The sequence below is a fragment of the Lineus longissimus genome, chromosome 9 (assembly GCF_910592395.1).
Source record: "Lineus longissimus chromosome 9, tnLinLong1.2, whole genome shotgun sequence".
In the NCBI taxonomy this organism is placed as follows: Eukaryota; Metazoa; Nemertea; class Pilidiophora; order Heteronemertea; family Lineidae; genus Lineus; species Lineus longissimus.
This window is the reverse complement of record NC_088316.1, coordinates 10,330,218-10,355,596: the sequence shown is the minus strand read 5'-3', so window position 1 is coordinate 10,355,596 and position 25,379 is coordinate 10,330,218. Positions and strand designations below refer to the sequence as shown.

The following is a 25,379-nucleotide window of genomic DNA, read 5'->3' as shown; positions in this document are numbered from 1 at the left end:
AGATCTGGGTGAAGTTAGGCATGTTAGGCAAAGAGACCTGGCCAAAGTCTCACACCGACAATGAACCAGGGACCTCATGACCACTACAGCCATAGACCCAAGCCACTACACCACCGCGGCTCCCATTTCAACAACTGCATAATTACCTGATTGGTCAAACTGGCAGTAATGGCACATAAGCCGACATAATAGGCCAGTGTCTGATTGCACATTACTCCAGTCAGGGTCAGTCCACTCAACATCACTCCGGCAAAACCTGTCAGCCATTTCTTTGTGTCTTCACCAAATTTCAGAGCTGTGGATTTCACTCCGATGAGGAAATCATCCTCCTTGTCCTGAAAATTGGAAGTAGTCTTTAGCAAAAATATAACTTGATCATTATCAAAAGTAAATACATAGAGAGAGTCTCCAGAGAAAAATGAATTTGTTTTTGCCTCAGCTATCATCATAATGATAATTGACTGATATTTTGCCGAATATATCCAGTGGCAAAGAAACAGCACCAAGTTTTAACTTCAAATACCTCAAAATTATTTCATAGACTGTTGCGTAAACTTAAGTTCATCTCACATATTGTGTTTTAACGTTGTGAATGCAATATTCTCAGCCAAATTAGAGAACAGGTTTATACATTAATGTGTACAGTTTCATGGAAGTTTATTGCAACGTCTTTGAGATGATTATCTCCTAAAAATGTTGGGTGCGTTTTTTCCTGGCTATCCATATAACGGTGATTTCAATTAGTCAAGAATGGTTTTACTTCAGGCACATTTTGTTTCTTACTAATTGTGACTATTGAGCCTTTATAGCACAGGGACTGTCGTCTTTTTTGGGCTAACTTGCATGGTGAATCTCTTAAATGAAAAGGCCAGGGCCCACTGTGCTCACCGTATTGATATTTGGTGTTAGGAGTTCATGCTGGTTAAGAAACATGCTACTTATTGTATAGTATATAGGTCAAATCAAAGTCGGTATCACAGGTGATGTATCCTTGCTTGGAGCACCAACCATAAAAATATTATTGAAAACAAGTCACTAATAAACGAAATATTGCACTTTTTACCTTTTCAGTTTGGCTCCCTGGCGGCCAGGTCGAGAATCATATTAGACTGAAATTTGGTGTCGGAGGTATCAGACCTATAGCGTCATGTGTACTAAATTACAAGTTGTTAGCTTTAGCGGTTAAGAAACGTGCCATAGATACACTCAAACTACCAATTTATGTAAATTGAAAATTAGGTCAAATCAAAAACCTGTATGATATGTGATGTATCCTTGCTACACTGCAGGAGAACCTACCATAAAAATGTTATTGAATGAGTCACTTAAAAGAGAGATATTACACTTTTTAGGTTTCCACTTCTGGCCCCCTGGTGGTCAAGTCAAGAATCAGATCAGACCGAAATTCATTGTCAGAGGTCACCTGACCTTGGGGGTCCTGTGTGCAAAGTTTCAAGTTCATACCTTTAGCGGTTAAGAAACGTGCCACTGGTTTTTGAAACAGGATACAGACGACGACGATGGACGGCCGACGACGACAACGGACACTGCGGTATTGTAAAGACTCCCCTAGGGTGAGCCAAAAAGACTCACCATACAAGTGAGCCCAAAAAAGTCCAGTTGTAGGTCAATATAGCGTTTATGGCAGTTTTAAAAGCAAAGCTAAGCAAGGAGGAGAGCAGGGATTTAAATAAGCTGTTGGGCCAAATAAGGCTTTAAAACAATATCAAAATGCTCGTTGAAATTATAATATGAAGTACTGGTACATACCATATCTTAAGCCAGACACCTGGAGAATTAGCTCACATAAAAAGACTGTTCAGGCCGACAAGATGTCTTTAACCCTTGCCCTTTTTAAGACGCCATTTGGCACCTAGAGACCGAGTAGTAATAGGTGCGACTGACACTCAAACTGATCTAGACTCACAATCGATTATCACAACCTTGGCAGAGCTTTTTACTCTAAAAACATAACCCCCCTTCCTCCTCGGTAGAAGTGCTTCTAGTTGCCACGAAAAGTTGTATTTGGCAATTTCAGTGTCACACGACTTCAGTGGTCAAAGTAAGCCGCATAACAAGTGAACATCTGCCTTCCAGATTGAAATGGCTTACATCTCGAAAATGGAATGTCATATAATTATAAACTATCAGTTTTCCTAAGCAGAAAACTGGAAATGACCTATTTCTCAGAGCAGTAGGGTTTACCGCTTTCAAGTTATAGGCCTCTAAAGTTGGGCAAAATTCAAAAATTTACAATATCGATGTTGGCCAAATGGTGGGCAATGAAGTCAAGTGACAAAGGAAGAATTAACACAAGAAAAATCTAACACAGCAGACTACTCACTTGGTGTGCATATATAGTATCATACAACAACGTCCATGCAATGCCTGACACATATAGGGGCAAGACGATTCCAAAATTGCATGAACCGTGGACAGCAGACCAGCCCAGCAAACACCCCCAGTTGAAAGTCATACCTAGCATGAAAACAAAGGCTAGAATTGTAATTACCGTTAAACGATCAGCTCAACACTACCAGGAAGACTAAGACTTCACATGCAGATGGTTTCATATAACTTTCCTGCAGAATCTTCCTTTAGTTTCATCAGGCAATTTCTGCATATATTTCACAAGCATTTTGGTGACACAAATACCTTTTTTAACATTGGTTCCATCCATAAATAAATGTCAACACCATTCTTATCGTTTAGTAAAGCAACCCACCAAGGAGTTGAAAGGAAAACTAGTAATTTCAGGAAATATATGTTCCACCTGCATTGGAAATCTTCACAATAGAACTGTAAGCACTGGAATGAAAGAAGACTTGAAAAAGGCAATTTTGCCATCGTTACAAATCTCTGTAAAGCCACTTCTCATGCTTCTTATTAAAGGTCACCTGCAACACTTTTTAACATAGGGAAAAAATTGTAGGGCATAAGATAAATGAAATGGCCAGGGCCATTGTGCTCACCTCATGTGGAGGAAAGATGGATAAAGAGCATGGTATTGTGTCATGTAGTGTTAGGTTTGATGTAGGTCCAAGCAATTACAATTTCCCCAAAATGGCCAATTTACAGTACATTCGACCTCTGTGACCTTGAAAAGTAGGTCAAATCAAAGAAGACCCGGGTGACACATTGAATGGTTGTTAGAATTAGATGTACCTATGATATATAATTGGTGCCAATCGGGCAAGTCATTACTAGGAATAATGGCATTTTGAAGAATTTAGGATTTGGCCACCTCCCTGGAGGCCAAACGGCAAATCAGATCGCACCAAACTTCGGTACCTAAGATCACCTGACCAAGGGGTACATGTGTACTTAATTTGTGATCAATAGTCATTGCAGTTAAGAAACGTGCCATAGTTACGGCCTGACGGCGAATTTACGCCATTTGACCTCTGTGACCTTGACAAGAAGGTCAAATTAAAAACCTGTGTGACATATACTGTATGGTGGTTAGATGTACCCATGATATCAAATTGGTGGCAATCGGGCAAGAAGTTAAGGAATAATCACATTTTTAAGGTTTTTGGATTTTGCCCCCTGGTGGTCAAGTGGTGAATCATATTGGACCAAACTTCGGTCCCTGAGATCACCTGACTAAGGGGTAAATGTGTACCAAATTTGGTATCAATAGTCATTGCAGTTTAGAAACGTGCCATCGTTTCATCCTAACGGCCAATTTACACCATTTGACCTCTGTGACCTTGAAAAGGAGGTCAAATCAAAAACCCGGAGGATATATGATGCACCTTTGCTAGAAGTACCTACCATATTTTTTTCAAAATTTCCCGACTACTATTAAGGGAGATATTGCATATTTTCACTTTTAACGTTTGGCCCCCTGGTGGCCAAACCATGAAACGAATCGGACCGAAACTTGGTCTCCAAGGTGTCATTACATAAGGGTTCATGTGTACCAAGTTTCAACTCAATAGCTCTAACAGTTACGAAACGTGCCCTGCTAACGGACGACGGACGACGACGACGACGGACGACGGACGCCACGGTATGGGATAAGCTCACCTCTGCTAAGAGGTGAGCTAAAAACACAGTGGTGAAAACCGCATAAATATCGAACTACCCATCTTCTAGTAATGGCAGGTATAAAATTCAAACATTCCAGGTGGTGCAGGAAGAACAAACTGATGATGTACATTGTTGTTTATACTATAATTTCATGCCTAAATTTTAAATGTGTACATTAACATGTTCACTCAGCTCATACCTGTGGCAAGGTAATTAAGATATAAGCATGAAACTATCAAAACTTTATTTCAATACAGCACAATGTACATCATCAATTTGTTCTTCCTGCACCACCTGGAATGTTTGAATTACATACTGCTTTTACGTTAAGATGAGTAGTTTGATTTTTATGCGGCTTTCACGCTTTTTTATGTTATGCCCTATTATTTATACCGCAAGTTAAAATTCAATAAAACCATTTCAGGTCCCCTTTAAGTTGGGAACTGCAACATCCTGTATTAAAGTCATAAACATGATAAATGTCTGAGGCCAAACATCCCAGCTTGATTGGATGTTGCCTTTGGAGAACATTATCAATTATGATTTCTCCAGTCTGTGAAAGTACAAATGAGTAGGCAGCTTGATGAAACAAAAGCCTCAAGTTAGGTCAAACAGAATGAGTGTGAGTTGATAAAGGAGCCTGTACTGAACAGCTTAAGATGACACCGTCGATGAAATGATCCAAGACATCTTTCATTCCACAACATGCAAACATTTGAGATAAAACTTGGCAACGCACGAGCGCAACCAAGAAAGCAAGGATAAAGATATGGGTGCGGTTTGAAGCGGTAAATGCGACATCTATCTATAACCACGGTCAGCAAAGCAAGGTAAAATCTTGACACAGGATAGTGAATTATTAACAAGGGACTGCAGGATATCTGTGCAGGGTCTTGGCTACAAGTCATCAGACATGACTCACACTTTATGACATATTCATAGTTACCAAAATTTTGAATTTAATCAAACGATAAAACCATTGCCAAGAAAAATCCGCCAAAATATATTTTTTGATAGTAACAAGTTCCCAATATCACAATGGATTCGAAACTTCGACCTACATGAATATGCACCCCTGAGACACAATATAGATTTTTTTGAGAAATTATTCAAGGTTCTGAAATGCCTCTAAATTGTTTTCCTTTCCCTGAAAAACGTCTACATGTAAGGTGTGCATATTGGTATTGGCTGAAAAAATATCAAAAATTTTCGAAAGGGAATTCAGTATTTTTTTGAACTTTGTCACATGTGTTTCATGTAGCTTACACTTCATTAAACTAGAAATCTTACTAGAAAATTGCCAGAAGACTGAAGAACCAAGAACCCTGGTTTAAATCTTGCATCTGATCTTAAAAAGCAAAAGCGACATAAAATAGCTTGTGACCTACGGTTACCCTGACAACAGTTACCACGGCTACTCACTTGATGCGAATAGATCGTGTCGTAGATCATAGACCATGCAACTGCTGAAATGTACAGGGTTAACCCGCACAGGTCGACGGAACCTGTGATGGCAGACCAAGCGAGGAGGACACCCCAATTTAGGGTTATACCTGTTGGGAAGGGAAAATAGTTCAATAATACACCAACAGGGGGCATAGACAACTATTGTCCAAATTCCATTAACAGCCATTGCAAGAATTTGATAAATATTTTCATCCGGGTCATAATTCGAATGTGTTAAGCGACAAGCAGGATTTCAAAATATAGTCTCTAGTCTAAGCTGAAACTACATACTAAACCCTTCAGCAACTACAGTATTTCTGCAACCACTGTAAATGTCTTTCCCTAGCAAAGGTGAAAAAATCGTCTTTTTTTCGGGAAGCTATCAAAATCACCCGATGATGAAACCAACGTTGTTGAATAGATTCTTTTGTACACAACACACAAAGTCGGGTATAAAGTCATCAAAATAAAATTTTGTGGCCATAAACGTAAGCGAAAGTCGTTGAGAAATCGTTCCGAAAATCGGACAAGCATGCAAGAGCCACCAATTTTGTAAAATCGCTCCATTATCGCCTGGAGCGATTTTTGGGGCGAAATTGAAGAATAGGCGCGATTGTGGGCGAATTTCGCATCTGACATACCGGCAATTTCATATTATCGCCTCACATTCGCCGGTCGATTTTCGGACAGATTTCGCAGGCGAAATACTGTAGAGTGAATTTCGCCGGCGAATATCGCGTGCAGACTTTGGACGTGATCCCTAAGGAAATTCCTTTGGTTCAGGGTTAGCTAATCAGGTGGAACTCATGTAGTTTATATCATAATGGTTTCAAAAAGACGACTGTCACAGTTGATGGGACCCCTGTCCAACGACGTAGATCTACGTCAGTGGGCAGCAAACAGTTGGGCGTTAAAGACGTAGATTTACATCATTGGGCATCAAAGGTGTTAAGAGATTCCAAAGATACTAATGTTCTCGATATGCTACCCATCAAAACAGAGTTGGTGCGAAGGATATGTAAAGGAGGTGCATACATAACATCCATGACCCACAACAGAGGGAGTTTATGTACACAGTAACGTCACTTCCCATTTTGGACAATCCATTCTATTCTCTCTCACAAGACAATTTATTGAAACAACTTTATGTGTTGTGAACAAGTTCAAATGTTCAAATGTGTCATACTCATTTTTCCAAATGATATAAAGATGCCATCATGACAATGGGAGTGATGTTATGACACAGGCTATGACTTCATCGATGGCTCTCCTACTGGTAATATAATCTTGAATACAAGGACCGCATCACTTGCATCACGGCTCAGGCGAATTACATCAAAAGCACAGAACTTCATTCTCGCCTTTAAATCAATTATGACGAGACATGTGACGCTTAGCGACTTTGTATGGATGCAAGGCTGTATAGATATCAATGACGAGGACAAGAATTTTTTTTATTGACGGAATTTATTTGTCAGTACAGGCTCCTCGAATAACCTATTTACTCCTCAGGCCCACTGAATTAATGAGAAGACTCAAACTCACATTATGAAAATTCAGACCAAGATGGTAATTGTGAACCAGACATATAAGTCCTCTACAATACTTCGATATGTCCATAACATTGAATTTGGCAAGCAACCCTACATTATTTGAGCCCCTCAGAGCAATGGCAGGGAAGGTCTTTAAATTGCCCACAAATCTCATAGATGATGTTTCATGAAATTTCATGCATTTACATAATGTCAATCTGTACAGTACCAGTATTGCACTGAAAGATATAACATTTCTCCATTCATTTTTAATACACCCAAGTCAAAATTTACAAAGATTAACCTAACCCAATATGGCTCCGAGGGCTCATTTCATCATAAACCTCTTCACATGAGTGAGAGTATTTTGCAGCCATGTCAAATCATATACTCACCCAGAACTAACTGAGGCCAATAGGTCAGCCTCTTCATCAATGGGTAGACAATCACGAGACCCAACGAGCTTGCACCAAGAATAATACTGAAGAGAAAGATTTTGAACATTTATGAAGTGCCCCAGACACCATCCCGACCCTCATGTGTTTGCATCACCACTATTGAGCTCCATAAACCCATGACGGATTCCATTGATTTTCCTGTTTCCTCGGCAGATGCAAGCAAATTTAAAAGTTGGGATGAAAAAGTAACTTGTCTGAGCGTAAAATTTGTCATTGCCAGATTTGACTTCATAGCAGGTCACAGCAAGAACGATTCTTAACTGCCAAGCAGTGGAGAGATTTAAATTGTGGCAATCTGCAATCGTGATCAGAGCACTCATCACATGGTCTCCCACAAATGAGCGACAGTCCTCAGCAAACGAAGGATTTAAATCGCAGGTACCTGCAACAGACAGTCGGGCCCAGATGATGATCCCAGGTCACTGGTCGTAGTAAGCTGTGACTAATGATTAACGTGTTTAACTCTTTCAGTGCCAAGGATATAACTGAGATAAACTCAACAAAATTCTTCTAAACCTTCGTCTTTACCGCTAGTTTTAATAAAACAACAGTAATAAGTAGGGGCATATTGGGATTATTTTCTACAAATTTTTAAGGGGGACTATTTTTGGCCAATTTTCACCATTATTCACCTAAAATGAGGGGTGGCAGATCCCACCCCACCCTCTCAGTCGAAAAAAATATTCAATTTGGACGACCCAGGCCAGAAAAACCAACACATTCGAGTAGCTGAGAACACCTAGTGTCGTCTGGAGGAACTAAAATATCTTTAAAAGTTTAGGTTGCAGCCGCACGATCTTGGCACTTTAGGCAAAGCCATGACCTTCGCAAACATGTGCATGTAATTGACCTTATCTTGCTCACCAAAAATGTGTTATTTATTGATTCCAAACTTCAGAAGATAAGAGCACCTCGATTTCTTGGGGAGAGAGGGAGAAATGCATCATTACCTGTACATGTTGAGCTGAAGCAGGACCATCAACGCCAAGGAGAGCTGCCCACCCAGAAAGACAAGTGCCTGAAATCTGGTGATCTGTCCACATGCAAGGGGACGGTCTCTGGTTCTTGCAACCTGAAATATCAGCAGAGGCTGTCAATGATCCTTTAGAGGCCTGTCAGCCTGGAGAAGAGCAGCACGAATGCCTTTTTGATTATTTTCACAAAGTTGGAGAAGCAGAATGGTTACATCTGAAAACAGCTGATGCCTTTTGCTCAAAGAACAAGAGCAGGCAGATAAGGATCGACTTCAGGATAGGTGATATCTGTTAAATAAAGGCAAGAGATAGAATTAAATGATATATATATACAATGCAATTACAACATCATCATGATAATAACATTTTGAACTTGTGTCCCAACATTCATGTCTGACAGACAGCTCCCTCAAACACAAAGTGTCTTTCATCAAAATCCTGAAATAACAATATGGTGTAGAAAACTGGTTACAGCTCAAATTTGAAGTTGATAACAACGTCACAGCGTTCATCTATACTAAATATGTACATCTACCATAAAAATCACTGCCAAAACCTACCATGGCTAGGGGGAACATGTAAATTTTGCAGTGAATAGATTGAACATTTTGTGCAACAAGATCGATGCCCTTTGGCTTTGGATACTAAGACCAGGGCATCAATTCTGCAATAAGCAAAACAGTAGGCCTATGCATTCTGTCATCGAAAAATTAATGTTGATGCTTGAGTATAAGTCAGGATATTTGGATTGTCAATTGGGCAATCGTGCTGACAGTAGAACTGTTATGATGATATAGAAATATGACGATACATTGTAAACAATGCATCATATTTTGTCGAATCAAAATCAGAGCACTGATGGTTCGTATGACATTTAGATGATATCCATCAAAAAATATATTTGACCGTGATTGCACAGGGATATTGTTTTGCTCGGAATCCACCACAGAGAATGGGTGCAATCACTTTGTTTCATATGAGGTATGCCTATGTAACACTGACTCAAACAACAATCAATTCTAAACGGAGCGGACACTCTGGGAGCTTGTTGCAGATGCCGAAGGACATTATATAAGGATATACTATTTCATTGTGACCGACAACATGGATAGACGTCAAGACAAAGTACCCCCCAGGGACGAGTCTGGAGCAGACAAAGCTGTGGTGTTGATGAATGATGGTGATGATGTCAAAAGTGAACCCAAATTGTCAGCCGATGTTGAAGAATTGCGGAGAGCAATTTGTCAACATTCTGATTTGTCAGCACCTCGTGGCATATTCCCACTACCCAAGCTCAACTTGTTAAATTCAAGTGATCTGCAATGGAAGATGCCAGCCTTTTTCGCTCCAAAAATAATTCCAGGTGGCGTAACTGGACCACCCTTGGGGTCACCGCCAGATCCATATAATTTTTTTTCAATTGCTGATATGCCAGGCTTCCAACAGCAAGAGTTTTATCACAGTGATGAAAAGATAGCTCAACTCAGGGGTCAGGGACCAGGACATGATACAAAGGAGAGCAGTGGACTGTTTTCAAAATTAGCCAAGAAATGCCATCGCAGTGAACGAGGACCAACATCTTCATCCAAATCAGCCCAGGAGACTTCAAGTTGTCAGCAGAGAGAAAAAAGAAACTTGAGATCCCAGGAATTATCAGCAAACTACTGCCAATTACAGACAGTGAGACAGCATCTGGACAAAGGTGACAAGGTGCTGATCATGATGCGGGGCTGCCCTGGCAGTGGCAAATCAACACTAGCAAGGTTAGATTTTCTTCCTATCGTACAGTGTGTATGATATGCGGTATACGGTATAGTTCTTCATATCAAACTTGAAGAACAAGAGGCCCAAGGGCCTGGCGCTCAGCTGGATGACCTAATAACATAGGACTGAGGGTGTAAAGTAGTAAATATCGGCTTTATACTACTGTTTGAAGGTCAAGAGAACACGTTATACCACTAAAATTTCCAATGCAGAGCTGCCAGCTGGATGAAATATGATTGAACTAATCAGCCATGGTATGTAAATATTACAGGAGGCAACGGAATATATCCCTAGTTCAGTATGTTGTATCGGTAGCTTTACAGAAAAGAAGTGTCAGAGAGGATGAGACTTCTCCATGGACAACTGTGGTATGTCCAGGCTGGGTTGCACAGCACAAGGATACAAAATGCTGTCTGTAATCGAGAGGTATCCTGATTTAACAGAGGTCAAAATAAATAGAAATGACCAGTTTGGGACTAACACCACTGTCTTTTTTTTAATAAGGTAAAGATTACAGGAGTCAACAAAATTAATTTTATTGAGAGAAATTGACCTGTCCTGCAGGTGGTTGGAATTTACAATACAAAGGGTCATGACATTGTGCTCTACTGCCTATCCCTAGTGAGTCGATCTATCCTTGGCGCAGCAGGTTCAAATTGGCTACATCTTGAATAGATTGAATTGCGATGAAAATCTAATGCAATAAAGGAGCAATATCGAAGAGACAAATTAATCAAACCAATTGTCCACAGACTCGGACCCTGAAATGGCGTGATGTATGCGTGCATATAAAAGTATATCAATTGGTCCGATAGAGATGATGAGGCAATGTCAATACCAAAAGTACCAAAAATACATTTTGGTTTACATTTGAACTGCACACATGCGTTTGTTTACAATTTCATTTCCCGCGAAATCTCGAAAATCAGGTGACCTGCAATCGTGGATTGAAAAAAACATTAACCTGGGTTCAGCAGGTTACCGGCTGTTCCAATCATCCCCCTACAGCCAGCTGTTCAAAAGGTAATGTTATTCACCCCACAGGGAGTGCAGGTAATTGATTAAGCCCCTGCATAACTTAACACTGTAACTTCTGTGGTAAGGAGAATTGACAGTTTTTTTACGGGAGTAACATTATTGTGTTGCTTAAAACGTCTACTTTTTACTCATGTAAGAATCGTAGTACTAATAATAACTTCAACTTATTTTCCGGTTATGATAACACAACAATCATGATCTTTCTCAAACTAACTGAATGACCTAATCGCCTTGGACGCACAACCACATATCAATCCGCCCCGACGATCAACAACAAAGTTTTCGTGCTTTTAGCTGTCAACATCAATGGCTATAATATACTCCTGCAGAATAGTAGAATTAATAGAACTAATTTCCGAAGTTTCCAATAGTTTGAACACAAATCAGAACATCACCCATCAGCTGGACTCAGATCTGCATAAATTACGATAAATAATGATGAAGTCGTCGCTTCAATTTTGCAAAGAAAGTTGACTCCATTCGAAGGTTGTTTTGACCAAATTCCGTTGAACTCATCGTTATGAGGGCATTTGAACACATTCTCGTTGATCTTTTCTATAAACGTGTGAAGTTTCGTACCAAAATACATTACCGTAAAGGCTTAAAAAAGAAAATTTGTCACTTACAAATCATCGCTCCGGTAGAAATAAAAAGGTCGCCGCCATTTTCTTGATGATAGTTCTCCAGGTAACCTCGGCGGGAAATTTAAAGCGGGGTCATCCGGGGTCAAACAACAGTTTTGCTCACTACCGCCAACTGGTGATATAAATCGACACTAATCTATTTTATATCAAAACTTCTGTATCATGAAGACCTTTTCAACTTTATTTCAAGCTTTTATCTGCTGGAATAGAGCGTCAAAAAATTGTTTTTTCATTTACGCATTTTGCCCCCTGGGGAGCTGAATTTGAGTCGAATCGCCCAAATTTTTTTCCGTAAGCAACATTTTCTGCGGTGTTTATAAGCAAGACTAGATTTGAAGTGCCTCGGTTGTATGATTACAAAATGCCCAACTTTGTCTACAGATGGCTGGATGGATGGAAGGACGGACACCAATCGAATAGCTATTTGACTAGCTCCGCTGACTTTGTCAGCTGAGCTAAAAATAGTGACAAAACTTACCTCCTTTGGTAAAATGTTCGATTTTGACCTCTGTGACCTAGAGAAGTAGGTCAAATCAAAAACCCGGGAAATTATTTCATGTAGTCACATCAAAAGTACCCTCAGTAAAAATTTCATGAGTCTTGCTATCAGCGTGCCTGAGATATCATCCTGGAGAATCAATTCCCCAGACTGCCAAAAATCTTATCACGCCTTCCCACTTACCCAGCAGCCTGCCCTGGATAGTGCTACTTGAGGCCTGGGGAGAATGGCTGCCTCAGAAGAAAAAACAGCCACAATGTGCGCTCATTGGTAAATTTTCTAGAATATACTGTGTCCATCTAGTTGGTATATGGGCAATATGACTAAATTTCCAACTAAATTGAATCCATGCACAAAATGAATCCATGCATATTTTCCAATTTGTTGGCTATCCATAGGACAAACCGGTGGTGCATTTCTATATATTTGATGCAAATCATGCTTGAAGAACCTTAAACCAGATGAACACAACAACATTACGTTGAAAGACTCCAAAACACAGTTTTTCCAGCTTTATTGAAAAGGCCCACATGATTCTCGACAGTCTGGGGAACGATTCTCCAGGGTGGAGATGGCCATCTAGAACCCAAACAGAAAGTAGGTTAAATCGTGATGATCTTTTGTACGTCTAGTCATGCTGTCATAAAACATCCACACACCAAAGTTTCAACTTTCTAGAAATAGCGGTGAGCAAACGTGCCACCATTGTTGACAGACAAAGATGAAACCGGATAGCGGACGACAGACGCAAGTTCGGCCAAGACGTGATATAAGTTTACCCGTGTGAGTTAAAACATCTGCACTGTCATTTGTGCAATTTCATTGATAGGGCCATTGATCAGGAATTTTTAAAAAAATGACATCGACATATATTATAGCACGACCTACATACAAGTAGATAGTATAAACACTTCATAGTCTGTCATATTCACTCGGCTGGTTCACATGACATGCATGCATAGAAAATATCCACAAAATTGATATCATTATAATGGTCATGGTGCAGTGATATTATCGGGAAATAATTCCATAAAAAAGCAGTGCTATCGATCTGTTTGTATATGGTATGCCTGTTTAAACACTGACCCTAGCAACATGCAACTCTAAAAGCAAGGAGAGGACGCTATGGAGTTGCTGCAGATAGCAAATACAAAGGACCAGAGGATAACAAATTAATGCAGCATGGATAAAAGGCAAGATAAAGTGGAAATCAGGGATAAGTATGGAGCAGACAAAGCTGTGGATGTTGTCAAAAGTAACAAATCTGAGTTGTCAGTGGATGCAGTAGAATTTGTACCGGGAAATTCGACTGGTAAGTCAGCACCTTTCCCAGGCTTCCAGCAGCCATCTGTTCGGCCAAAACCAGCTTATCATAGAGGTGCAACTGCGCACGGGCACGAACAAGGACACAGAACAAACCAGCGTGGCAGAAAATCACCATCTTCCAGCTACAATAAGCAGCCAAAATCTACACATATGTCTGTCCCCCGTGGCTTCAATTCTGATGTAACCAGAAAGCCAACAACGCAAGCAGATCGGCGTCGTCATGAACCACACAGATCGCAACGCTCGAGTGAAGAGAATGAAGATGTGCAGCTAAATAGGCAATTTCAGAAAACTAGCCTAGAAGATCGCAGGGGTCCCCAAAGAAAACACACTGGCTGTGAACGAGCCCCAGGAGCAACTGGGGAAATGCCAGCAGACGAGACACAAGTACAGACGGTGAGACAGCATCTGGACAAAGGTGACAAGTTGCTGATCATGATGCGGGGCTGCCCTGGCAGTGGGAAGACAACACTAGCAAGGTACCCATTTAGACATAAAGGCTTTTGAGCATTTAAAAAACCTTCAAGGGGTACGCCGTTCGTAATTACTGGTGGTCCAGTTAAATAGAAACGCAGTTATACACATTGCCGTAGTGCAATTATCATGCATATGAATTTGCTGAAACTTAATATTTCATAGTATTTGTACATCTATCTACACAACGACAATATTGAAATTTAAATTGTGTGAGTATTTGTGCAATTATAGATTTTCCAATTGAATTTCATTTTTAATGGATGACATTGGCCTATAAGGTTTTACGACCAACACAAATCTACACCTGGCCGAGATTTTATGAATAATTTTTTGAGATTCTGAAAACCTTCAAAGGGGAATGCTGTCCATTCACATATACATTGTATTTACATGTGGTTCAACTTTATCTATTTCCTTGTAAGTGCACAGTGATGCATCAAGGCAAGGTGTATAGTATCCATTCTCATTTGATCATGTTGAGAGCAGACATGAACAAACATAGACTCACTGAGACCAGGAACAGGCATTGGAATTGATTTCAAGATGTAAAGCTTTTACATTTACCAGTCGAGTTTGACTGGTAAAATAGTAGGAGCAGTTACAGCGGCGATGGGCAGGATTTTCATAGCAACAACCAAACAAAAACAACAACAAATCTTGCTCTGTTGATCATGAATGCTCATTTCCCTGAAAAATCTCTACGGTTCATTTGTATTTATTTGGGGCGAAAAAACACTTGAAAAATCATTACATTGCCACTGTTCTTCTTTGGTCCACTAATCTATTAATCCACTAATCCATTATGTTCCATTAATCAGCAGGATTTCCGCCAGGATTCGTTTCGAGGAATCTTTTTTGCCAAGGAAGTTGAGAATGTATCTCAACTTCAATTATTTTCAACCTCTTTTATTTTTCATTTTAGACCTACAGTGTATACATGTACATGCAATTTCCAGTTCTTCTTCTTCTTGACGCTCACCTCATACAGTCAATTCTGTTCGTCGGATGTACTTGGTCGTCCTCTGCAATTCCACCAAGTCTCCATACAGTTGATCCTGCATGTAGCACCATTTGGCCAGATATCTTGTCTGTGGGCTTTGTGCAGAGGGCAGTACGATAGGACATGGGTCATCGGTCCCATATCGCAAGAGCATTGGTCGGTGTCTCCTAGTTTGTATTTGTCGAATAGGTGGCACTGCATCCTGTTATGCCCGCCTCTAATTCTGAAGATGGTGACTTGTGCCACCCCTGTAAGCTGATGATAGTTCTTCTGTCGGTCATGGTGGAGGGACAGACGCCATTCTGAATCTTTATTTAACCAGCTCTGTTGACCTTCGTCAGCTGAGCTAAAAAGCCACCTGAGATTGGGTTCTATTTCCAAGAAATCATTGCGAGAATCCAATCACCAGCAGTGATCAAACTGTAAAAAAACAGTCTTAAAAAGGCAATGCAAAAATGGATAACCAAAAGGCTCATCATCATGTAAGGGAGTTAGCGCAAAACAGTCAACGTAAATATATTCAATACAAATTCAACAATAGCAGCCACGACGAGTTTATATTGATTACTTTTTGGGAAGTTAAGACTACCTTGCTACTTATGCCCAAGGAAGTGTCGCCCTCTGACGTCATTTCCTCTTCCTCATTTCTATCTAATAGTAACAACTACTATCTGACTCTTGGAAATAAAGATTTTTTCGCTCAAGAAAAACAGGCAGTAAATTTGTGCTCGCTAAAAAAACCCTAAGTTCTTCGAAACCTAAAAAACGTTATTTCTAAAGCCCGTAGCACACTAGCCGCCAACTTTGGCGACAAGAAACGTTCGGCCAACGCCTCTCGACGCCATAGTTGGCAGCCAGTGGATCCCGGTCAGAGCACACCTGCCCAGAATTGGCATCCAGTAGCGCCTTTTCCGCCACTTTAGGCTGCCATTTTCAAATCATGTGACATCAAGACGCCAGCTGATTGGCCATAGCCTCGCCGCCGACGCCAAGTCAGGCGGCCATCCGTAGCACACCTGGCTTCTTCTTGCGTTCAAAGGCGACGACACGCGTCAAAAATCAAACATGTTAGATATTTGGCGTTTAGTTGCAGCAAGTCGCGTTCGCCGACGCCGTTTGTAGCAGACTAGGGATTTTTCAGGCGTTCAGGACTCTTGCGGCAAAAAACGCCTGTGAACGCCGAAGTTGGCGGCTAGTGTGCTGCGGGCTTAAGAGTACAGCATAACATGCCAACTTCATTGTGACTTTGACATTGAGGAAATGTACAACACCAATTTTTTGAAAAGCAAATTCTAATTGAAACGTGCCAATTGACGCACCGTTTACTGCCCGAGGAATAAAAAACGCCACATGTTGCTAGTTCCTCCCTTCGACTTCATCTTGACTCATGATTGACTTTCCAGTGGTTTTCCAAGCATTTTAGTCAAGCGCATCAGATTTATGGGTTTTATCATTAACAATGGCAGTGCTGTTTGCAATGTGTCAGCCAGGGTAAAAGCAACATTCCAAGACTAATACTTTGACATCAAATCATAAGCTTTTTCCTGGTTCCCCAATATGCTAAAAAGGATCATATTCATTTACAAATTGTGTTTCAGCCAGCTCAAGTTTAGTGGTGTGATTCTCTCTACGGATGATTACTTCACCAAAAATGGCCGTTACCTATTCAGAAAAGAGAAGATAGGAGATGCACATCAATGGAATCAAAAGCGTGCTCTAGAAAAAATGAAGGGTGGTGTCAACCCCATCATCATCGATAATACTAACACTCAAACCTGGGAAATGAAGCCATATGTCATACAAGTAAGTACGATAGGATTACTTATAGGTTGGACAGAGGGAGGGGACCAGTTGTTTGAAGATGTGACTAAATTTATTACCTCAGCAGCAATAATAGGCAAGGTGATATTTGGTGATGATCGAGGAGGCCCTTAGTAAGGAAGATATAGCACTTTTTGTTTTCAGTTTTAGCCACCTAGCAGCAAAATCAGGAATCGAACCGGACCCGGACCGAAATTTGGTCTCTGGTGTCATTTTATAGGACAGGGCATTCCAACTACGGGGTGACAGGCTGAACCAGGGGGCACCAGAAAACTGACAGGCTATCCCAGGGGATGACAGGCTATCCCAGGGGATGACAGGCTGCCCCAGGGGCCAAGAGGCTGCTGGGATAAGTAGAGAATTTTTTTAATTTATTTTATTTTTTTTGACTCCCAAATCACATTTTAACCACCAAACACATGGCAAATGAGTATAAAAACGTCTGTTGCAGCCTCAAATTCTTCCATATTAGAGCTAAATAATGCATACAAATCAATCTCAAAAAGTGAGTTAGGGGTAGTCAAACTTTTTTCGCGGCACTATCTCCACTCATGAGTCCATCAGCGACGACCCACTCTGAGGAGAAGTTGGAAAGCCCTGTTGGGGAACATATACGCTAAAACCTCTCGTAGCAGACACCTCTCTATTAAGGACAACCTCTCTATTGAGGACTTTAGTTTTGGTCCCAAATTGGTTGTTTCCATTCAATTTGACCTCTCTAATCAGGACACCTCTCTATTAAGGACAGCACTTGTCTGTCCCAAGGGTGTCCTTAAGAGAGGTTCTACTCTACACCAGGTTTCATGTTGATAGCTCCAGTACTTTACACAACGTGCCTTGCTAATACGGACGACGACAACGACGACGGATGCTGAAAGTCACCTGGGAGATCATTCACCACTCATCGCAGTGATAATTTTCAGTTTGTACTGACCAAAATCGCCCATTAGCAGAGTGCTTAAAAATCGACCACTGGTGTCAATGAGATGTATCATCCTTTTGAAATGCATCTTGATAAATTTCACTTTTTTATCAGGGAATTGAACATGGTTACAAGGTAGAAATCTTCGAACCGAACACCCCTTGGAAATTTGAACTTGGTGAACTTGCACGGTAGGTTTATCGTTAATACTTTTGTATATTCTTTCAGTTTCAATTCCACCAAGTGAATAGAAATCAAGGCTAAATGTTAAATTGATACAATACTGATTCTTTTTACAGGATTTTACCACTGTGGTTTGTTGACCAAGAGCAAATGTGGGATGTTTCTGACCTAGGAAAATATGGTTGTGAAATAATATTGTAAACAGAATGCAAATTTCTTACCGAGATAGTGTTCTTTGGTGTTCTGACTGAATTAATTCGGCTAAAAGATTACAGCCGTGAGTACACTGCCAGACAAGATTACATTCCATGCATTCATGGGTATTTACTGATGATGTTAAGATAGGCTGTCTTCCAATCAGTTATTTTAACATCATTACATCGTAAATTTTTCAATGAATTAAAAAAATGTATATGATTGTTATTTTTAGGCGCAACAGTCATGATGTTCCAGAGGCGACCATTAAAAGTATGATTGAGCGATATGAGCACAAAGTGACGGTGGACCAAATTCGTCACTCACGTGGCAAGCCAAAAGCAAAAGCAGTTCGAGGGGCATACGGTCGGTGTTGAGGAAATTTTATGGAGTAAATTTTGTTATCACATGACACTGAATATAAACTGAATTTTAGAACAATGAAATGATTTGAACTGCGTTTGACATTTATACTGGGCTTCTGGCCATATTCTGAAGACGCAACTATTTCCATCTGCCTCGAAAAAGATAATATGAATCATAAAATTGACTTTCATTTTGATGATTTTATGTGCACAATATAGCTATTTTGACTATAGAATAGTGTGAAGAATTATGTTCAATTATTGAATTTCATGTTACTTCATTTTGCAATTTCATCTATACTTTTATATGGTTTCGTCTTTAGTGACTTCATTTTGTAATTTCATCTATACTGTTATTTAATCATGTCTTTTGTAGACAGCACGCAATTCACAGGAGCGAATTTGATATTAAAACAGCAGGAGTCTTTTATGGTGCAAATCTTTGACGATTTGGAAGATATGTATATTGTTCATTATTCTATATTTCTAAACACAATCATTCTCCAATTTTACTTGTACCTTCTGATATGACTTAACACAGCTTGGTCAGGATTTACATTTAAAGGATAGCTCCTGGAATAAATCGTTGGCAGCCTTTTTGAACGAAACCAATGGAAATATATTAAATGAGTATTCCTCTTTACCACAAACCTTTTGAAAGTGGAAGAAATATAATAGTTCAGGGAGAAAAATTGATATTAATAGTCCCTATTTTACTGACATGGACAGCGCCATTTTGAGTCAAATTTCCCTCGGTGATGACGCGGTGTGTGCAATGGCAGTGATTGGCTGAAATTCCGAAGCACCGATCGTGCATATTGTGGGCTTGTCACCGCTTTTCGCGCGTGCGCAGTGTGTGAATCCATGTCAATATCCGTTTCTTCGCGATCTCTCTCGCATGTCTCAAGATTTCACGCAATTAAATCATTCTAATTTCGTTTTATTTGGACATTCGCGTAATATATGGATTGCTTGAATGCAAAATGCCTCGGTGCATAGTCCAGTTTGGCCATCAACATCGGGTCCAGCTGCATCTTCAATAGCTTGAGCCATAGTGTCATTGCCGTCAATGACTCAAGCTCCCCCTCTTCATATTCCGGCTCAAACTGGTAGCCCTGTACACCAACATTTCCCCCTACATCCAAATCTTCATAACTCCCGCTGCTCATCGAAGTGTCACTGCTGTCAACGTAGCTTTCATCATCTGAAGCCCCCTTGATAACAATACAATAACACGATCTCAAAATATCAATCGGCTGACTGCTATTGTGACAATACTGACAATGTGAATTGCACACGTGACGTCACGATTCTCCGGTTTTGGAGGAGAGATCGCGAAAAAAGTGAGAAAATGGCGCCCTCCATGAACTCTGTGTTTAGTGGATTTAAAACACCTTTATTGGTACAAACGCAAATTTTTGAGCGATATACAGTCCTATATTGGAATAATAATGATATACGAAATATGCAGGTGCGTTAGTTTTCCCGATTATCGCTATAGCGATTTATTCCAGGAGCTATCCTTTAAACAATGGTTTTATGATTAGTATTAGACTGTGAACACACATATTTGGACTTCCAATCTGTATTTGTAATTGTAACTGTCAATGAATTTGCTTTCATGAAAGTTTATTGAATTAGAAGAAGTGAACAGAACCTACAGGACTCCAACTTATTTCTACCACTAGTCCCTTTTCCCCCATAACATTAACGTCAATTGTGGAAACTACAGATGAACGCAACATCAATCGCACACACATTTGTGACCCGTCACAGCAAAACCAGGCACATGTCGCTCTGAGCTTGGCAGGTTGAGACGGACTGTTTATTCATTTCTCTATTGTCTGCCTTTTGTGAAATGAGCACATCAATATCTTCCATTATCTCCTGGTGTTATTTAGGCTCATCTTCTGTGCGACATGCGCCTGGTTTTGCTGTGACGGGTCACATTTGTTAGGGACTTAAAGTTAAACTAGATGTCCAAACAAATATGATACACACAGACATAGAAAGCATCGAAACTGTCATTATCCTAATCAAGCTCTGCTATATATATGTAGTGGAGACATGTCAATTTTATGTGACATCGGTCGAGAGCACACAATTTATTAGATGGACTGATAAATGAAATGGTCCAGGGACCATTTGCTCACCTGTGTCAAAGGGGAGGCTATGGAGTCAGTGATTCTGACATTGGTAAAGCTGTATATATCATTTTATGGTCAGACCAGCAATTGTCAATGATCCCTGTATGGTGCACATGATGTGCATTTGTAAATACAAGGTCTAATTTGGTGTGGTAATCAGTTGTGTGGTGTGGTAATCAGGGTGATGCATAAACAATTAATATGTCACTCTCTGTAGTAATCTGACCAATTGTGCAATAACCACAAGGGCCTCAAGCAATAAATGGTAGAGGGGTTAATGCATTGCTAAAATGGGGTCTGGTCTGCTCTCACTCTGTAGTTACACCTGCCTTGGAAGTTCTTAGAGTTCTAGTGTTGTAAGAGGGGAAGGAGGAGGAGGGGAGGAGGTGGGGTCAGGGGTGGGGTCAGGGGTAGGGTCAGGGGTGGGGTCAGGGGTAGGGTCAGGGGTGGGTGGGTCGGGGGGGGGGGGGGGGAAAAGGGGCAGGTGAGCCAAAAAATGAATGCGGAGGATATATGATGTAACACTGCAAGAAGTACCTGCCATATTTTATTCAAATTTTTCAGACGTAGGCGAGTAATCGCATATTTTCATTGTTGACCTTTGGCCCCCTATTGGCCAAACCGTAAATCGTATGACGCCACGATTCAGTCTCTGAGTAAAGGTCACCCAAGGGTATATATGTACCAAGTTTGAGTTCAATAGCCTCAGCGGTTACAAAACGTGCCACCATTGACTAACAGCGGTGCCGTCGGCGAACTTTGACCTATTTTACCTTGAAAATTAGGTCAAATCAAAAACCCGGAGGATATGTGATGTCCCATTAGTACAAGTGCCTAGTACCATATTTTTTTCAAATTTTTCGGACCAGTAATAAGGGAGAAAACGCATTTCTTCATTTTTTACCTTTGGCCCCCTGGTGGCCAAACCGTGAAACATATGAGACCGCATTTTGGTCTCTGAGTAGTGGTCACCAAGGGGTACATGTGTACTAAGTTTCAGTTCAGTGGCTTCAGCGGTAACAAAACGTGCCACCCATGTCTAACGACGACGGACGCTGCGTGATGGTAAAGGCTCACAGGTGAGCTAAAAAATGTCAGTATTTAGATGCATGTCATGTTTATTTTGGCAAATCATAGCTACCATATACAGCTCAGATCAAATTAATGTCATCACCTACATGTATTGTACTTTTGTATGATATCTTGCAAACCAATGCACAAAATTCAAATGCTTTTTTTGGCATGATGTCAGATTCAAAAATTTTTGTTTTCTGATCATACATTATGGCACTGGCAAAAATGTCATTGCACGAGTTTTTCATTATGTAATAGCCTTTTATAAGATGAAACGGCCAGGAGCCATTGTGCTCGCCGTATAGATATTTGGTGGTTAGGAATTAATCTTGGTTAAAGTCGCTCTGCTCCCGGACTAGGCTTGCAATGACAAACAGATGTTGCACTTGCAGGAAAACTCCAAGTGGCCTCTTCCATTGTTTTGTTTATCATCGTCAATCAAACTGTGTGACCCTTTTTTAACTTGTTCATTAGCACTTGGGTATCAGACCTTTGTTTTACTCCCATGTTTCATATTATGAGGTGGATAAGGCAGAGTTGATGTAGCTGTGTGCTGATTGGTTGGCTGAAAAGCTACTTATTTCATGTGATAAGATGTACTTTTTTATTTTGTAAATGTGATAAGGCCCTGGTTGTTCAATCAAGATAAGTTCTGTCACTAACGCTGGCGTCAAATTAACATGGCGTTGAAAGTCTAATGGACTTAACAGACAGAGATAACACCAAAATGAGTTAACACCAGCATTAGTGACAAAACTTCTATATCGGAGAGTAGCTTAGATAATAAAGAATGGAATTGAAATAGACATCATTATTGTTCGGCGAGTTCAGTTGCAAATGGGTTTTTGGTGACCATATCTAAAGCTCCCCTCCCCCTTCTTACCACTACAGTAACCCCTGTCAGTTTTAGGAGTGTTGGCGTTTTATCGATAGAAACGTCACCAGTTAACTATCTCAGCTATACTGAAGCGTTACCATTGGCTTGATATAGGTGCGTACTAACTGTTGACAAATCTGAATACCAAGTAAGATGGAATGGGGTATTTGTAGCCCCCCTGCATTGTTTGATGCATGGGGATCCATCTCAATCAATATCATAGGCAGGGCCAGGGGCTACAATTAAACCGGGGGGGGGGGGGTACAAATACCCCATTCTACCTGATAATGGAACCAACAAAATCCCTCTTAGAGTTGCCTCACCTTGCTGTCAATGTCACTGTCCCACATGTCATTAATCGTACAGCCTGCCCCTCTCATCAGGAAAGCACCAACACCAAATAATGCTAGCAGTCGCAAGTCGGGCAAGTGTCCTGCATCAGCCGCCAGGCCTATGCTCCACATACATGGCAGGTAGAGGAGCCATGTGCCTGAAAAGAGGAAGATGAATAAGAAGGGGTCATGTGAATCATACAGTACATTTTGTATCGTCGGAGTTCTATTTCTCTAACACTAACAGCCCAGGCCTGGAGGCCATACACTGCTAGTGACACTGACAGTATTTTAAATCGTCCAGTAACACCAAGTAAAAAAATCATAGCATGATCAGTGTCCAGCCTTTTTTCAGGAGGCAATGCTCAACGAGAATTTTCCTAAATACAGCCTACACTTCTCACGGCTTCTCACATCAGGAAGAAAGAGTTGAACTAGAAGGTGCCTCCAAATGGTTTCCGTCCTGAATATTAGTCTGCTTCCCAACAGCAGTACATTGGGGGATGCGGTGAGGTCAGTGTAAACAACTGATGCCACTGCATGGGATGAATTAATTTATTCGACAACTCTCAAAGCTTCGCAACACTTAAAGTGATACTATGATGTGATTTACAACTTTGCGGAAATACGTCCGTTTTTAATTGTTGATCACAAATGTAAAGCTCAAATTTTCCATTTTTGATTAGATTTATTATAAAATCGCTGAGAGTAAACCACCGGGACCACGAAAATGTTCATGTTGTGACGTCATCAACGAAAACGGCATCGAAGCGAGCCGTCAAGGCGGGATTAAACCATCAATTTCTAGAAAATGTGCATTTCGATTCGAAAACCTTACCGATTTATGAGAAAGTGACGTAGTCATTTGTCAACAAGAGGCCCAAGGGCCTGGCGCTCAGCTGGATGACCTAATAACATAGGACTGAGGGTATAAAGTAGTAAATATCGGCTTTATACTACTGTTTGAAGGTCAAGAGAACACGTTATACCACTAAAATTTCCAATGCAGAGCTGCCAGGTGGATGAAATATGATTGAACTAATCAGCCATGGTATGTAAACATTACAGGAGGCAACGGAAGATATCCCTAGTTCAGCATGTTGTATCAGTAGCTTTACAGAAAAAAAGTGTCAGAGAGGATGAGACTTCTCCATGGACAACTGTGGTATGTCCAGGCTGGGTTGTACAGCACAAGGATACAAAATGCTGTCTGTAATTGAGAGGTATCATGATTTAACAGAGGTCAAAATAAATAGAAATTACCAGTTTGGGACTAGCACCACTTTCTTTTTTTTTTAATAAGGTAGAGATTACAGGAGTCAACAAAATTAATTTTATTGAGAGAAATTGACCTGTCCTGCAGGTGATTGGAATTTACAATACAAAGGGTCGTTTTTCATGACATTGTGCTCTACTGCGTATTCCTAGTCATAGTGAGTCGATCTGGAACCAATCTATCCTTGGCGCAGACAGGTTCAAATTGGCTATATCTTGAATAGATCGAATTGCGATGAAAATCTAATGCAATAAAGGAGCAATATCGAAGAGACAAATTAATCAAACCAATTGTCCACAGACTCGGACCCTGAAATGGCACGATGTATGCGTGCATATAAAAGTATATCAATTGGTCCCATAGAGATGATGAGGCAATGTCAATATGCCTTGTTCCTTAGTCAGCAATATGCCCCTTTTTATACGGAGAAGAAGGAGAACCCAGATAGGCCTTCACATGTCGGCTTCCAAATGGCTCGAACCAACTATCACTACTAGAACTTTAAAATGCGTGCTCCTCCTAGTCCTACATGAAGCAATGTCTCAGCCAAAAAGGCAAAGTTAGCAGCTCCTTGGTAAGGCCATGTCAGGTTCCGCGCGCCTCTTCAGATACATCAAGTATTGAAAGCTGTGGTGAGCTGAGCACATAAAAGACTATGGTCACCTTAATTTGAAAATCCCTTCATAATCAAGGGCTACCTCTGACTAAAACAGCAATAGACCACCAATTTGATCCAGCTCCTAACTGCGGGAAAACCCAAGTCCAGCAACCAAAAGTACCAAAAATACATTTTTGTTTACATTTGAACTGCACACATGCGTTTGTTTACAATTTCATTTTCCGCGAAATCTCGAAAATCAGGTGACCTGCAATCGTGGATTGAAAATAACATTAACCTCGGTTCAGCAGGTCAGCAGGTATACCGGCTGTTCCAATCATCCCCCTACAGCCAGCCGTTCAAAAGGTAATGTTATTCACCCCACATGGAGTGCAA

At 40.6% G+C, this 25,379-nt stretch overlaps 2 protein-coding genes across 9 annotated transcripts in view; one reads left to right on the top strand and one right to left on the bottom strand.

The window, feature by feature from the left end:
* The window catches only part of LOC135493187 (4-hydroxybenzoate polyprenyltransferase, mitochondrial-like), a 46,537-nt gene that overhangs the window by 3,484 nt on the left and 17,674 nt on the right, over positions 1-25,379 (bottom strand). For 2 of the 4 annotated variants that reach the window (XM_064780239.1, XM_064780242.1), the window contains 5 exons: positions 23,101-23,267; positions 8,422-8,543; positions 7,409-7,494; positions 2,345-2,478; positions 147-335 (listed from right to left, as the gene is read on the bottom strand). In XM_064780239.1, coding sequence (XP_064636309.1) covers positions 147-335; positions 2,345-2,478; positions 7,409-7,494; positions 8,422-8,543; positions 23,101-23,267 — 698 coding nt within the window. Of the gene's footprint in view, positions 1-146; positions 336-2,344; positions 2,479-5,325; positions 5,379-5,457; positions 5,589-7,408; positions 7,495-8,421; positions 8,544-23,100; positions 23,268-25,379 lie in introns of all 4 variants that reach the window. The other 2 variants (XM_064780240.1, XM_064780241.1) reach the window with 2 other exon arrangements.
* LOC135493188 (NEDD4-binding protein 2-like 1) lies at positions 9,412-20,639 on the top strand. 5 transcript variants are annotated; one of them, XM_064780247.1, is made up of 5 exons: positions 9,412-9,640; positions 9,881-10,208; positions 16,792-16,996; positions 18,051-18,127; positions 18,550-20,639. In XM_064780247.1, the coding sequence occupies exons 1-5, from the start codon at positions 9,550-9,552 to the stop codon at positions 18,689-18,691; spliced, it is 843 nt and encodes a 280-aa protein (XP_064636317.1). In that variant the 5' UTR covers positions 9,412-9,549; the 3' UTR covers positions 18,692-20,639. The 5 variants fall into 5 exon arrangements, with proteins under 5 accessions (XP_064636317.1, XP_064636314.1, XP_064636316.1 ...); XM_064780244.1 differs by having other exon boundaries at positions 9,412-10,208; XM_064780248.1 differs by lacking the exons at positions 9,412-9,640; positions 9,881-10,208 and adding an exon at positions 13,004-13,173.